At 37.8% G+C, this 16,974-nt stretch overlaps 1 protein-coding gene across 1 annotated transcript in view; it reads left to right on the top strand.

Annotated features, from left to right (window-relative positions):
* LOC124725701 overlaps positions 1-16,974 on the top strand; it is a 76,761-nt gene that overhangs the window by 45,378 nt on the left and 14,409 nt on the right. The window contains exons 6-7 of the mRNA XM_047248459.1: positions 8,151-8,357; positions 8,436-9,207. Coding sequence (XP_047104415.1) covers positions 8,151-8,357; positions 8,436-9,207 — 979 coding nt within the window. The remainder of the gene's footprint in view (positions 1-8,150; positions 8,358-8,435; positions 9,208-16,974) is intronic.

Genomic DNA, 16,974 nt, shown 5'->3' with positions numbered 1-16,974 from the left:
TCTGAATGAATAGCACACAGAATTTTTAATAATAAATACCCTATGTTAATGATGAATAAACGCAAAACCTGAAAACTGTTTTCAGGAACCAATTGATAACTAAATTAACAAGATCCAGCAAAGTAATTTTCAGAAATTGTGCATAAGGAGGAATGTCATAGAACAGCATGTGACTTACTGCTCAACTGTAGCAGCTGAAGAGTCCTATCTAGGTCATAAGGTAGTCTTTGGAATGGTTACCAAAGGCTAAAAGCAAAAGCACTGAACAGACTCGTTATACGAAACATTGCTCATTGAGTGAGTCAACCTTTCACAAAATTACGTTGTGTGTTGCTTATTAAGTGATGTTTGACTTTACTTTGTGCATTTTAATAATAATGCTGATGTAAACATTACAAGATTTATTCTTCCGCATTTCCTGTTGTCTCACTGTTCTTTCTCTCCTGTGATACATAAGCCACATACTCAAAAAGCTTCGAAAAAGTAATGTACTCAAGAGTGGTTAGCCATCTCAGCAGTAATAGGATACTTAGTAAATCACAGTTCAGATTTCAAAAATGCTGTTCCACTGAGACAACAGTATACAATTTCACTGTCCACATAATAGAGTCATTAAATACTAAGATGTCACCAATAGGAATTTTGTGTGACTTGTCCAAAGCATTTGATTGTGTGAAAACCGTGACATTATGTTACAGAAATTACAATTCTATGATATAAATGGAATAGCATATGAGTGGTTTGAGTCATACCTACAGAACAGGAAGCAAAAAGTTTCCTTATATGGGTTAAGTGATTTAAATAATTTTGCCACTTCACCTAACTGGGGTGAAATTACATTAGGTGTTCCACAGGGTTCAATCATGGGTCCCCTTCTGTTCTTGATATATGTGAACGACCTCCCTTCCTGTCTGAAACAGGAAGCTGAACTGACACTGTTTGCTGGTGATACAAGCATCATTATTAATCCAGTAAAAGAAATGCCAACTGAAAATGATACAAATAAGGTCTTTGGAAAAGTAATGAATTGGTTTTCTGCAAATGGGCTTGCTCTAAACTTTGAAACAACATACTAAATCCAATTTTCTGCTGCAAAAAGTACAGTTCCTTCAATAAATATAAAACATCAGCAGAAGAAGTAGACAGGGCAGAGCATACTAAGTTTTTGGGTGTACATATAGATGAGAATCTTAATTGGAAAATTCATATTTTTGATCTTCTAAAGTGACAATGTTCAGCAACTTTTGCAATCAGAATAATTGCTGATTTTGAGGATACAGAAATTAGAAAGCTAACATACTTTGCATGCTTTCACTCTCTGATGTGATATGGAATAATATTTTGGGGTAACTCAACATTTAGCCGCGCGGGATTAGCCGAGCGGTCTTGGGCGCTGCAGTTATGGACTGTGCGGCTGGTCTCGGCAGAGGTTCGAGTCCTCCCTCGGGCATGGGTGTGTGTGTTTGTCCTTAGGATGATTTAGGTTAAGTAGTATGTAAGCTTAGGGACTGATGACCTTAGTAGTTAAGTCCCATAAGATTAAAAAAACAAAAAAAACAACATTTAGACAAAAAGTATTCTCTGCTCAAAAGAAAGTGGTTAGAATAATGTGTGGGGTTCATAGTCGCACATCTTGTAGGCATATTTTTAAAATATTGGGAATTCTTACAACAGCCTCACAGTACATTTACTCATTAATGAAATTTGTTCTCAACAACATGGACCAGTTTAAAAACAACAGTGCAGTCATGATTATAATACCAGAATGAAGAAAGACTTACGCTATCCTTTACTCAACCTATTTGTGGTACAGAAAGGGGTAAAATATGCTGCTATAAAAATTTTCGACAAATTACCAGGTGAAATAAAATGTCTTACAGACAGCAGTAATAGCTTCAAAAATAAATTGAAATCATATCTCCTTGACTAGTCCTTGTACAGCAGAAATGAATTCTTGAATAGGAATAAATAAATCTATAAATATAGTATATGCATTTTGTGCCATTGAAGGGAATGGAGTAAATAATAGCAATATGAATCTTTAACTCTGTGTTGTAATATATATATATATATATATATATATATATATATTAAAAAATCTTGTTGCATATGTGCAGTTCTTGTGCACTTGACATGTTCCACATCATAACGGCTACTGTACCGTGCGATTGATCAATGGAACACGCAACCAACTAACTTACTGACTAACTAACATCATCAAGAGTAAAGTCAATAATTCAGCGATTATGCACAAATGCACAGAGCTTTATTGGCACAACTGCACTTTGATGATTAATTACTAATGTCTTTCATTTGTATTATTTAAAAACATACTTGACACTACCAGGATTTTATTGTTTTTAATGATTTTCATTCAAAGGGTGACACCAGCCACATCTGTCGTGGGTGCCACTTAGCCAGGTAAAAGTACGGAATGGTTGTAGGTCCTACTCTACAATAAAAATACAAGAATTTCATTGAGAAGGGTGGTCCTGTTTATTAATAACAATATGTCAAATAGTGGTTCTATTTTTGACACACAGCTGACCAATTATTTTCTAATTGAAGCCTATTTCTCTTTTTCATTTTCATGTTCACCATTGATGAAAACACTAATTCATGTTGGTACAAAATGGCAAATGGCACTAATAATTTCAAAGCTTCCCTTGCCCGCCATGGATATTCATCTTTTCTCTTCATTCATAAGACGTCAGTCTTTTGCAAATTTAATTCCATTTTAAGCTTGCCGTCAGCAGCAAATCTATAAGTGTTTCTTTCATCTTCATGATATGTTCAGCTATTGTAGTGACATACCCAAACATGGTTTAGTAACCATCTGTGCCCATTGTAAGCTTCAGAGTTCAGTTCTGAAAAGTAACTTAATAGTTTATCTTCAAAATTATGCAAGTTCTGTATCATGCAAGGAATGTGGGAAGTTACTACGACCAACTGCTCCACTACAGTTTCTTCCACAGTTTTCTGAACACTGGGGAAAGGTTCAGACATCTCCTTTATTAAAGATTTTGAGCACAAATGAAGTTTTGCAAGAAATCCTTTGATTTTTAACCTTAGCCATTATAATGCAGTTATAATACCTCCCTTCGAGGCTCTTGTTTAAAATATTTAATTGATTAAAAATATCAATAAGAAATGCTAATTTTAATAGCCAAACAGGATCACAAAAATGACTTGCATAGCCAGATTTAGAATCTTGTAAGGACATTAACAATTCAGCTTTTAGTTCCAGGATTCGTGTCTATATCTTTCCTTTGGAAACCATCCTACACATGTGTGATCAAGGAGACTTTGATGGCGTGAACCCATGTCTTCACAAATGATTCTAAACAGTCAAGTTTGCAATACTTTACCTTTAATACAGTTCACAACTTTGATTCCCTCTTTACGCACACAATTGTAAATCAAACGATAAAACTGTGGCTACCAGAACATGTTGATGAAGAAAGCAGTGTATCCATGAAACATTTGCGATTATTTATCTTAATTTTGTAACGAGATCACTGTTGTTGCCAGTCATAGCTTTAGCACCATCACTAAAAATGGTTATACATTGTGTCCAATCAGTCTCGTAGCTGTGAGTGCTTTCTAAAAACATATCATACAAACAGTAGCCAGTAGTGTTTGTAGGAAGTGCTTTGCAAAATAAAATGTCTCCCTTGTGCACATCTTCAAAGTGTACACATACCATAAACTGCACACAGTCTCAAATATCAATAAATTCATCAAATTGAGAAGCAAAGTGTGAGCTACTCTTTAATTTTTTGACTAATTGTTCCCAAAAGTCACCTTCCATATCATTTATATTGCTTACATTGGTATTATCAGGAAGTGCTATGCTTTCTAGCGTGTTTGCCTGTTGCTTACCTAACATAATTTCAACCATATCCAAGACTGCCTACAAAATAAAATTCTTGGCATCTGTATGTGTCTTCCCTGCTTTAGTGAGTCAGTGTGTGATGCAGTAACTAGCTAATGACATTTTCTCTTTGATACTGGATACCTAAAATCAGTTGAAATATTATTAAATCAGAAAAACAAATAAATGTTCAGTAACTTAATATTTTTATCAACAAATAACAATACTATTTTATTACCTAAATAATAGTAGTTTGCTGCTGGTGAAGGGTTTTCAGTTTCCTTTCGAAGAAATCCAGCAGCTTCCTTGGATTGTTTAGTTGAGAGAATACACACGAACTATGACAGTGTCATACTCTTAAGTGAATTTACTTCGCTGTAAATTATACACTTGGGTTTGTAATGTAAATGGATATATAAAAAATCTACTCACCAAGCAGCGGGAGGAGAACACACAAACACAAGAAGTTTAACTTTTACAAGCTTTTGAAGCCAATGGCTCCTTCTTCTGGCAGGAGAGTTGAAGGGGAAGGAAGAGGGGTGAAGGAAAAGGGCTGGAGAGGGGAGACTTACTAGATGGGATGACAAGGAAAGAGTCTTTCCTTGTCATTCCATATAGTAAGTCTCCCCTGACACACGGTTCTGGGTGATTTTTGGTGCAGTGGAGGTACCTTGTGAGCTGTAAAATATTACAAGCCATAATACTAAGCAAGGACACAGGCATCGGATGCGAGGGGTGCCAAGTGATGCAGACAATTATGCCTGTTGACCACTCTGGCTAGGGTCCCGGAGCGCCTATTGTGCGATCATTTGCAGGCACACAGGAAGATCTTTGGAAGCTAATGTGGCTTCTGAAAAGGTAGATCTATTGATGGCACAATCAATAGATCACTTGGAATTTTTTATGGCTCCAGAAGTAAATACATAACAGCAATCATGAGCGACATCACAGGTGGATTCGACTGTGTATGGTGGCCAGAGATGTTTAAGCATCTCGGGGATCTTCGGTTCATAGATTATTGTTGTGGATGTACTGTTGAATGGTACACAGGGAAACAAGTAGTTAAAAAGATAACAAAAGGCTGCCTGCAAGACACTGCAATGGTCCTGTCTTATCATGCGTAACTGTTGAACCCCTCACATATCTCCTCAGTGGGGAGAATACTGTTAATAGCATAGTGCCATATGCAGGTGACATCTTGGTGGTGGTATTCATGACTTCTCAGGCAAAGCTGAATGGAAGGGTTGTTGGTGTGCTCAGGCAGATGCAGCGATGACGTGTCGCTGATCTCATTTGGACTGAGATTGCAGTACATGTGAGGTGCTTATTTGCTTCCACCACCCTGAGTGGAATGTTTGCGAACCTGCAGTCTTCTATAGTTGTTATTCCCTGTGCAGAAAACAGCACTTAGATTTTGAGTCTGTATTCTTGAGGCTGTAAGAAACTCTTAGGGAGGTACTGTTATTTCAGCAGTAATTAAATTTCCAATCAGTTTGTTTACCTAGGATGCCACCAACTTTTTATTAGCAGCAATTGCATTTCACTTTAGAGTCACAAATGATTTCTATATTTCAACAAATTAATGAACTGCATATTTCCATAATTAGTATCACACTGTTTTCAACTGTATGTCCAAATAACAACACATTGCTAATAAAGTCTTAACTAATGCCGACTGCAGCAGACAACATGCTGTCCTCCGAGGCTTCCCAACCAGCTCTATTGACAAACCATAGATTACTAACAAAGATTTAACTAACACTGTCCATGACAGACAACATGTCTGTCCTCTGACACTGCCAAACCAGCTCTAATTTACACACTATACATTGCAACTAAGCCTTAACTGATATGGTGGCAGACAGGTCTGTCCTCTGACACTGCCAAACTAGCTCTGATCTTACAGCCATAAGTACATCGCCCGCCAACCAATTTAGGCACTATCTGAAGCTTACCGAAGTGCTTTGTCTGCCTTTTCATTTAGCAGTTGTTTCTTATTCTGCTTGTTACTAATATTTGTGAAATAATGGAATGATGGCACACTATTGAGAGATGCTTTAATTTGAAATTCAAGTAAATATAATGTTTAGTTTGTTTAGTATTAATAATAGAAGATTGTCATTTTGGCACGCGACTTCCGAAAGCAGCAGCCAATCATGGGGAAGGTCCAAAATTTAGGTGGTCTTTCTCATGATATCCTTACCTAACAAACCATCAGTACCTCACACCACATTACATTGTCTTGCAAATGCTGCCTTCTCAACTGCTCTAAGAAAGGCTTCATGTTCCTGAATATGATGGCTATAAAGCCAGAAATATTACACCCAACTGCAGACTGTTAATGAAGGTGCAAGCAGATGGAATAGGTTCCCAAGTATGTCAGTGGCTCGAAGACTCCTTAAGTATCAGAACACAGTGTGTTGTTCTTGCAGCGATTATTCTACAGAGACCAGGGTATCATCAGTTGTGCCCCAGAGAAGTGTGATAGGGCACTATTATTTTCTATATACATAAATGATCTGGCAGAAAAGGTGGGCAGCAATCTACGGTTATATGCTGATGATGCTGTGGTGTATAGGAAGGTGTTAAAGATCAAAGTTTCTAAATAGTGTGGTGAATGGTAGCTGGCTCTAAATGTAGAAAAATGTAAGCTAATGTGGGTGAGTAGGAAAAACAAACCCATAATGTTCAGATGCAGCATTAGTGGTGTCCTGCTTGACACAGTTGTGTCATTTAAATATCTGGGTGTAACGTTGTGATATGAGACAGAATGAAGATTGTGGTAGGGAAGGCGAATGGTTGACTTCGGTTTATTGGGAGAATTTAAGGAAAGTGTGGTTCACCTGTAAAGCAGACCACATATATTATGCTAGTGCAACCTACTCTTGAGTACTGTTCTAGTACTTAGGATCTGCATCAGGTCGGATTAAAGGAAGACATCGAAGCAATTCAGAGGCAGGCTGCTAGATTTGTTAGTGGCAGATTCAAACAACGCACAAATGCTACATAGGTGCTTCGGGAACTCAAATGCGAATCACTGGATGGAAAGCGACATTGTTTTTGCAAAATGCTCTTGAGGAAATTTAGAGAACTGGTATTTGAAGCTGGCTGCTACCAACATACATTTAACAAAAGGACTATGAAGATAACATAAAAGAAATTAGGGTTCATATGGAGGCATATAGACAGTTGTTTTCCCCCTTGCTCTGTGGAACAGGAAAGGAAACAACTAATAGTGATACAGGGTATCACTACTAGCATGCTTCATACTGAGGCTGACAGGGTATTTACATAGATGTGGACGTAGATGTACAAATAGACCAAACACAGTAGAAAAAGATGTGAGTATCCTAAAAATCGATAAAAACAGACACCACCTCACTTTTCAGGAAAACTACCATACACACAAAGCACAACCACACATGAAACAGCTACTTACTGACCAGATAAATGTTGGAACCAGACGCAATCATTGAACAATTTGTGTGAAAAATGAAAAAAATTATAAAATGAGAAGCCTTGTCTTTTCTCATCTACCCACCCGGAAAACTGTGCATGCTAAACTGCCACTTCTGGGATGGGGAGGTGCACCATTCACGGATCAGATCTGCCTTGCAGATTAATGATAGGGGTTAATATGCTGACCAGGCAGGATGTGGTTTTTAGGCAGTTTCCCACATCCCAAACATACAATAGTGGTGCTATATAGTGTTATGTTTCTCATCAAGAAGTATGTAGTGCTGCAATGCAGTGTGGAATTATGCAAAAAACAATAATGCAAAATTAGGGAACACCTCAAATATGGGCAAGCATATATGTCCTGATGTGATCAAAAATGAGACATAAAATACCATAAGTAAAATAACATCTTTTGTAATGAACTGTTTTTAGAAAATTGGAAGTATCATTCATTATAGGCCACTGATGATGTTTTGTATCAATAAAATGAAACATGTTTAGTGACAAAAATATGCGTTTTCTAGTAGTTACACAGGCGAATTTAAAATAACTTAAACAAATACCACAGAATGGAATATTATGTGAAGTTAATTTAGGATCAGACTGCATTATGACTGTTGCAAACAAGTTAAGAAAACATTGTTTACAGATGCTGAAATCTTAATAAAGATTATGTTCTTGTTTAATTCCACATGTTGTTTTTACCCCCATACTACCTCTCTTTTATGAGAAGTGAATTTTCTAATACGTTTTGCTGTCTCACTTACATTGATTTTGCTGATCATTTTTTGTTATTTTTTATTTCCTTTTGTCTTAGGTGGACTTTGAAAGTTTTGATGATGATATTTACAATCATTTGGCTGATGTGACAGATGAGAACAAAGAACAAGAAACATCTTGTGATGAACTGTCATCCCCTGACAGTAGTAATGCAAATCATGAATTAAAGCATGGTGCTCAAACTTTACCACCAAAACTTGATGTCAAACAAATTGATTGGGATGAGCTTGATGACCTCCTGCAGGTATGCACTTCAGATAAGTTAACAAATTTTGGGTCTAGTGTTGTTTGATTTGTAGTGATAAATTTTTGTTTATTACAGGTGGAGAGGAAAAGAGATGAGTCTGAGAAGATATATCAAACAATGCCAGTCAGTCTCCCAAGTGTTTCTACGCAGTCAAGTTTAGACTTCTCAGATGAAACAACACATGGGAACACATTCTCTACACAGTCCAGTGTTGACACAGTTGACAGCTTCACTAGTGAAGAAACTGGATCCGCAACAGATTCCGCAGGTGTAGACAGCACAGCTGCTACTCGTGGCAGCAACAGCAGCCATACTAACAGTGGTGATGGAGATGCAAATGGAGATCGATCCAGTTTAGATAAGATACCAGCAGACCTTGCAAGTCTGGATAAGTTTCCTAGCCTTGAAAAAAATCTGAACAGGTCTATGAGTGGTCCAGACTGTCTGGAAAGACATTGGGATCAGGGATGTAAAATGGATGCAACCACACCAGTGATTCCTGAAGCAAATAATGATGATGTTTTTAGCAGTTCAGGTGGAGACGCTAAAAATCAGAGTGAAAGTACCCCTGATGTTGTCTTAAGAAGAGCAGCTAAAACAGGATCAACAGCAATCCGGCGCCGTCCGGGAATGCGGTCCCGCACTAAATTGAAGAGAAGGTGCTCAATTAATGGCCACTTCTACAACCGAGAAACAAGCTTTTTCACTCCACCTCATGGCAGCCAAATGAGTGTCTGGGTCACATCTCTTGTTAATACACAGGAAGTTATTAATTTGTTACTCGAGAAATACAAAGTGGACAGCAAGCCAAGTAATTTTGCACTCTTTGTAGTCAGAGATAATGGTGGTAAGTGACATAATTTCTGCAATATTTCTGTTTGCACCACATTACATTAAGAATTACATTTACTTGCATTTAGTGCATTTTCCCACCCAAAACCTGTTGTCATTAGTATTCTAAGAGAGAAAGGATATTGCTTTAAATCTGCATCTTAAGGCTGTGCTGAATCAGTTATGTAGTTTTATTTCTTATTACTATACATCTCTTGTTGAGGTGAGGCTATAGGGACTATTAATGTCACATGGTAGTTTTCTAAAATCCTAAATCAACAGGACTTATTATTTTGGCAATCCATCTGTCTGCCATCTTTAAGAGAGATGCTGCTGCTGCTGCTGCTGACGAATCCTGCTGAAAACTGATGCCGAGGGTGGAAACCATTATCCTGTATAGGACCCTGTACTCAGGGTGTATATGACCCTGGACAACTGGGAGATCCGGGAAAAACTGGAATTTTTTAGAATTCTGGAAATTTTTCATTGTTTTAGTTTTCAGTTAAATTTTTGTAACTTTGACTGCTAAGAACCAACACTCGAACAAAGGATATTACTGTATCTCGTGACTTCAACAACAACAAAACACAGTGCTCATACAAGCGTCTGCTAACAGCAAAATGTGTCAAAGGTCTTAGGAAGACTATGCAATGCTTAATAATAACAAATTGCCTCCAATGAGCGTGACGTCACAACTGTTTACATTAGATCGGCAATTTCAGGGGGGAGGGGCACCAAATTCACATTTTTGAGGGAAACAACCTTGTCTCACAAAGCAGCTAGCATCCAGTGCATGTTGGTTTATCGATTATTCATATGATTTTGAAATGCATCCCTGTTGGTTTTTGAATATTTTTTAACACATTCTAAGCTGATTTCTAAATGAATCATAAGTTGATTTTTGAATGCGTGCATAGTGTATGTGATGTCTCTGCCAGGAGAATCCCTGTTGCATCTAGAAATAAACTTTCCTGCAGATAAAAGTGGACGGGGCTATACAAGCTGAGTGGAATAAAGCCGAGCGGGTGAACCGCAATCGCTGTTTATGTGGTTGAAAGGATTTGCGAATGTTCGGCATTATTATAATTACTAGTGAAATCCATAGATTCAGACTACCAGAGTGGAAATAAATGAATAACAGGAATAACAGGTAAGAAAGATCGTATATTGTCTTCTTGGTGTACCCAAGAAAGTGACATTTTGACAGAAAATTTTTGGCCAGACCGCTACACTCGTAAGGGCCATTCGTACAGTCCCCAGCTAGCAGCTGCTTAAGCTGTATTCAGGGAGTAGCACGGAAAACATGTTGTATGACCACGTAATAATGCCTAACCAGAGAATGAATGCGGCATAACTAAACAGGTGATTGTGGCAGGGTTAGTGAAGTTAACCGGAGAATAAGTTTTGACACTGGAGGAATAGTTGCAGAATTAGTGATGACAAGATTGTTTGTTAGAACGAGGAAGGAGAAGAAACGGGGACATCACACAAAATATGGAAGAATATGACGATTCCACATGTATCTAAAAATTTCATACCACTGCTTTTCAATCTCATGCTTTAGAAGCTGGAGCTTATGAATGAAATGGGAAACGATTTCCTAACATAAAACTTTTTGCTTGTGGGAGGTGTAATAGGAATCTCATATTGGTACTCGGTGAATTATATTCTGTCATGTTATAAAAATGATCATTTGTGTCAAAACAGTCACATTTATTTGGTGTGTGTTACAATTGCTGCTATATTAGGCAGGCCTGTTTCGTGTTATAAAGCCGACAGTGACAAAATACACATAATCAGATTGAGAAACCACACCAGTCTTGGATGCTATTTGTATTAACAGCTTTTCAGTTTTAGACGACGACATTTCGTTTTTTCATGTAGCAAAACATTTGACGAACTTTGATGAGGTAATAGATTCTTTCCCAGAAAGGAAAGCACACCATGTAAAGCTGTAGCAAAATTAGAGAGAAAAAATTCTAGGACTTAAGGATTGAAGAAGTGTGTACTGTCTTGCTTATCTCTTGTCATTACTGATTTTATCTATCCTATATTCAATTTTATGTCACACAAAACAGCAGGTTATTAGCTAATAGACAATAAAGAGTGCAAAAAGAAAAAGAGGGCTAGGATGTCAAACCAGCCAACTGGGAGCAGGAGAGGCACCACAGGACATTTTAATTTCCACTGTCCTGAATATAGTTTGATGGCATCCATTACAAAATATTACACGTTTGAATTCTACAGAGCGAAATACAGTGATGTGTGATGGAAGACTGCTGTGTGAAGAGGCACAGCACTGCACTTTGGCACACTTAAGACCAAATAACGTGTCTTACATTTCCTCGAACACATATCATTTATGTATCAAACTCTTCAGAAAGATGTATGCTAGGAACTGAGCAACTTTTTTGAAAAGTCGATTTTTTAAAATTTTTTGCGTCCTACCTTAAACTCTCGTGGGAGGGGAGGGGGGGAGAGGTTTGTGCCACTATTTATATCGTACTTGACAGTACTCGACACAACTTGGCTGCAGTCCCATGTGACACAGAAATCCAATGAAGTTCCAGCCAATGCGGAAGAATACATAGTGCAATGTTTACATCAGGTTTATTCTTATGATGAACGGATTATAGTATTGCCCCAGTTCAGAAATATCGTAGATATTGGGCTGATGCACAGAGCAGTCTGAGTTGTAGTGGGGAGGCAGGTAGTCTCCACATGACCCGTGTTAACATTTAGTGATTTTTCTGTTTCCTTTTCGTTTATTGCTCTCACATCAAATGAAAACAAAATGGATTTCTGTGGCCGGGAGCTATCAGGTGAATGAAAATACATTCACATAATTACGGAAGGCTATAATACGATATTAGTTTGAGATTTTATTTTATTTGCACCTTTCTGACAGTCAAGTATCGCCTTGCAAAACAATGAAGTTATTTTTGTCAGTTTGCTGAAGAAATGTGGCTTTTATTAATGTTTTCCGCTGAGGCAGTCAATTTATTTGAAACGAAGTGTTTAATTCCACAGTATTGGCTAGTTTGATCTGTTTGCTGCATTGCAAGTGCACATTTTCATCTTCTAGCACATCTTCTAAAGAAAATTTACATCTGACTCTGGACATAAGAATGTGCACTTTAAGCCGAATTATGCATTTTAGTATGGGTCACGAAATTCCGATGCTCTTGAAATATCCTCTAATGTCTTGTTTCTTTTATGACATAATGTAAGATCTTTTAATATTTTACACGTACGAACATACAAGCTTCCTGCGTCGTCATGGCTGCACAAGTGCGGTGACGCCCGTTATCTGGCGCTCTCTGGCAACTGTTGAAATGAACCTATTTCTAACAGGTTGTGGGAAAAAATTGTGAATGGTTCTTTGAAAAGCGTTACTTTCAAAGTAAATTTCCTTTTACACAAGATGAACTATGTACAATTAGTTTCTTAAATTACAGAGCATTTTACCTCTTTGAGGTAAACCATTTAGAATAATTTCGAGCTCAAAAGATCAGACATTAATGTCATCATTAAAAAGTTTACTGGCACATTTGTGTGATGTATCTTGAAGTGTAACATGCGAAAAAAAGATCAACATTATATGTGAAAGCTTAGCTTCTCTTGCAGCTTATTAATCTTTGAGACCAATATTTTATGTGAAAGGTTTTCTTTTCTTGTAGCAACATTATGTAAACTAATTTAAACCATTAAATTTTCCTGTTTGTTGGTTTGTGCTACTTAACAGTGATGTTGCTATTGGCTGACTACATCACGTGTCCTATGCTCTGTCACTTAACACGGAGAAAGTAAATTTCCACCCGAGAGAAAGTGTATTTTTAACCAGGAAATCCAGGAAAAGTCTGGGAATCTCTTTTCCTTGTCCGCATATAAACCCTGTGTACTGTACAGGGTGCATGCACCACCCATCACTGGTGTTGCTCCTAAGGGTGGGCTTCTGGCACTGTCTGCACTAGACACCAGCAGCAAAAATGTAATGCAGTCAAAAGCTATTCTCAAACATTCAAGGTAGTCTCACCAAAGAACTTTGTGCGTTAATGTGGGATAATACAGGGTTCCTCATTCTGTTAATAGGAAAACCTTTGCCTTGTAGTGATCCATGCCATTCATGGAAGGGCATGTAGGCACGTACTTGAGATACAGAGCTCAGACTAGAGATGTGCGTGATCACAGTTAGTTTGTAAACACATGCTGTGAGAAAGTATTACTCAGCAAGTGTGAGTCTATCTTCTTTAGAGCATTTGTAATTTCCATGGAGCAAGGAGGAATGAAGGAGCTCTGGTACTATGGAAGATTTGCAGCACAAAGGAAGACAGATACAATGTATATAAGCGATTGTTGTTATATACCATTCATAGAATGTTAATGAGAGGCCTTTGAGACAGTAATATTAGTTGGTTTCCAGGTAACAAGTAACCTTTTTCTGAAAGTTTGTGACAGTATACGGAGTTAATTGAAACCTATCTACACTTTATTTAAGTAGAGAAGCAGTGTTGTGTTTTATAGCCACTTCACTTATAGAAATCTGCACAAAGAAAGAAGTTTGATGCCGAGGAAGAACAGGTTACAGCATAGCTGGACCCTGAGGTAAATCATGAGAGTTGCAAGGCTGAATGTCTACACCAGTCTAATAAGGGACTGTTAAGGCGGCAGTGTAAGGTGTAGCTGCATGGAGTAATAGGTTGGGAACATACATTGCTCAAGCAGTTAAAATGTCACCACATCAAAACATCACCACACTAGCTTAATACAGCTGTCATCAGCCAATAATAAACACTCCAGTCTCTGTTAATTGGCTGTTGCCAGCCTAATTCAGTTGACTCAAAATTAACACTGCCCCAAAAACTGGATGTACCAGCAATTGTCAGGATCTCATCAGATTTCATCCTGTGTCCCTTGTTTAAAGAATACTCTGCTGCCGCCAATTTTCAGGCTCTCATAACCTCTTGTGACTGATTGATTGATTGATTTTTTATTGGTCCAGTTTAATCATATAGCACAAATTGTACAATTGATATTGGACAGGTCAAAGATAAGTTACAATAGTACATAGTATTAGCAAAATAGTAGGCAAATTAAAATTAGGTACCTATTACAATTAATTTTGTTACATATTCAGAAATTCTCTGACAGAATAGGAACAGTGCTTTATTAGAAATGCCTTTAGTTTAGCTTTAAATATTTGATGAGTAGTATTTTTTATTTCCTCTGATATCTTATTGTGTAGTATTACACCAATGTTAATTATGCTCCTCTGATAGGTGGTTGTTCTGTGATATTTTTGATGTATATTTGACTCTCTTCTGGTGCTATAGTTGTGTACATTTTTGTTCTGTAGCAGTTTGCCTGTTTTCAGGAGGTAGTCCCTAGTGAACAAGATAGTTTCATAAATGAATAAACTTGGAACATTTTAGAACACCAAACTCAGTAAAATGGGATTTACAGGACTCCATCTTTTTAAGGCCACAAATTATTCTTAAAGTTCTTTTTTGCATTCTAAAAACCTTTACACTGTGAGTTGAGTATCCCCAGAAAATGATCCCATATCGGAATTAGTGAGTGGAACTGTGCATAGTATGCCTGCAGTACTGTTGTTTCGCTTGTTGTAGACTTTAAAATTCTTAGGCCATAGCACACAGATGATAGTTTTCTACACAAGTTATTTATATGTGTGCCCCACTTTAAGTCTTGCTGAACCCAAAGACCCAAGAATTTTGTGACACTTACATTTTCTAGGGGATCATTTTTTAATTGGGCTTGAATAGACATTTGATTAGTTGGAGGAATTAAATGAAAATCAACACACACCGTTTTTTTCAGTATTTATAATGAGTTTGTTTTTGTGAACCACTCAGAAAGTCTTTTCATAGAACTTTCTGCTGTGGACCGCAAAGTTCCTGGACTGGATCCAGTGAGCAATATGCTGGTGTCATCGGCAAACAGGATAGTTTTTGTCGGACTCATATATTCAACTAAGTCATCCACATAAATCAAGAAGAGTAGTGGACCTAAGATTGAGCCCTGTGGTACACCATATTTTATTGGTAATTCCCTAGAAAGAAGGGAGTTGTTTCTTGTTTTATTCATTTTGTTGAATTCATACTGAAGTGATAATTTCTGCCTGCGGTTTTTTAGGTATGAACACAACCAGCTATGTGCTACACCTGTTACTCCTTGTCTTCTAATTTTTCGAGCAGAATGTTATGGTCCAGGATGTCGAAGGCTTTTGATAGATCTGGAAAAATACCTGCAGCAAATTTATGTTGATCAAGGGATTTTAAAATGCAGTCTAAGAATTCGAAAATTGCTGTCTCTGTAGATTTAGACTTTCTAAAACCATGTTGTTGTACTGTAAGAGGTGCATATTTATTTATGAAACTTAAAAGCCTGTCATAGAAGAGTTTTTCTAGAGTTTTTGAGAAGGAACTTAACTGTGACACGGGTCGGTAGTTTGATATTTTTTCAGAAGAACCTTTTTTTAGCAGTGGTGAAACTTTTGCTGTTTTAAAAATATCTGGAAATACACCAGTTTGTAAAGAGAGGTTGAAAATTTTTGCCAAGGGGTTTGCTATGTGGTGAGCACATGCTTTTAATATGAAATCAGGTACTTCATCAAGACCACTTGACAATGATGCATCTGCTCTAAACTGTGTAATTCACTCAACAATCTTTAGTGCCACCAGCCCAAGTGTGTGAGGACAGTCTTTAATTGTGATACATCTTTTGTACTGGTGTCTTCTATGGGTGGTACAACGAGCCAGTCTTGGAGTGGCACTGGTGGTGAGTAGCCCATGTGCTGTCCATGGTAAAAGGGCCCATGTAGGACTATGGTTTCTAGTCTTGTATCAGTTTTCAGTGAGACTCAGCAGTAACAGTAGCGTCTCTCCTCAAGATGGGGTGCAGATGGACCCCTGAAATATCAAGTCATGTTGATTTTAGGATCCGGCAGCAAACCTGGAGGAGACTACCAAGAATTATTAAGCCAGGAAAGCCTATGCAAGCTTTTTAATGATAAAGTTACAATTTGGTAATAATATGGGAAATTTCCTTTTAATGATAGATGTTGCTAGCTTTTGAAAGAAGTTATATTTATTTTCGGGAGCAAACTGCTCGCAAAACAGTACAAAAATATAGTTGGGCTGTTGTAGCAAAAGTGCGAGTTCTGGATATTGAGACAGCCAAGTCTGTAGAGATGGCAGGATGGGCTACCTGATGGAAGTTATATCATCTCTGGATTTGGAGGATACTACAGTCTTCCACACAAAATTTGGTGCATAGGGATTGCTTTTGTGTGTGGGGGGGTGAGGCAGGGGGGGGGGGGGGGGGAGAATTAGTGATGAATCTAACTCAGCCCATGTAGTGTAATCATGTCAGCAGTGGTGGTTTAGGCTTGGTAGCAGTGTTATATCATTCCCATTGGCTGCTAGAAAGAGCATTGTTGGAGCCGTGCTAAATGCAGAGACCTGAGGTCAGTAGGAGCAGCCGTTAGATGAGGTTGGAAATCTAGGGCAGTAGTGATGGCAGTGTAAGTGTAAGTGTCAGTAACTGATGTCTGTGTATGTGAAGTTGGGCCTGGTGGTGAATAGGCTGGCCTCTGTAAGGTTAAATTTGAGTACCCAAATTTAATATGAAAATGGATTCTAGTCATAATATGGAAAAGGCCCAGCCCTGTAAACATTGTGCCATCAATTTTTTAGTTGGGGTTTGATTCCAAACAAGGCTATTAATGGGGTAGGATCTGTCTCCAGGAAAAGCTTCGTCTGAT

Source organism: Schistocerca piceifrons, chromosome 1 (assembly GCF_021461385.2).
Source record: "Schistocerca piceifrons isolate TAMUIC-IGC-003096 chromosome 1, iqSchPice1.1, whole genome shotgun sequence".
Lineage (NCBI taxonomy): Eukaryota > Metazoa > Arthropoda > Insecta > Orthoptera > Acrididae > Schistocerca > Schistocerca piceifrons.
Note: the sequence above shows the minus strand (reverse complement) of the source record. Positions and strands in the feature narration are given on the sequence as shown.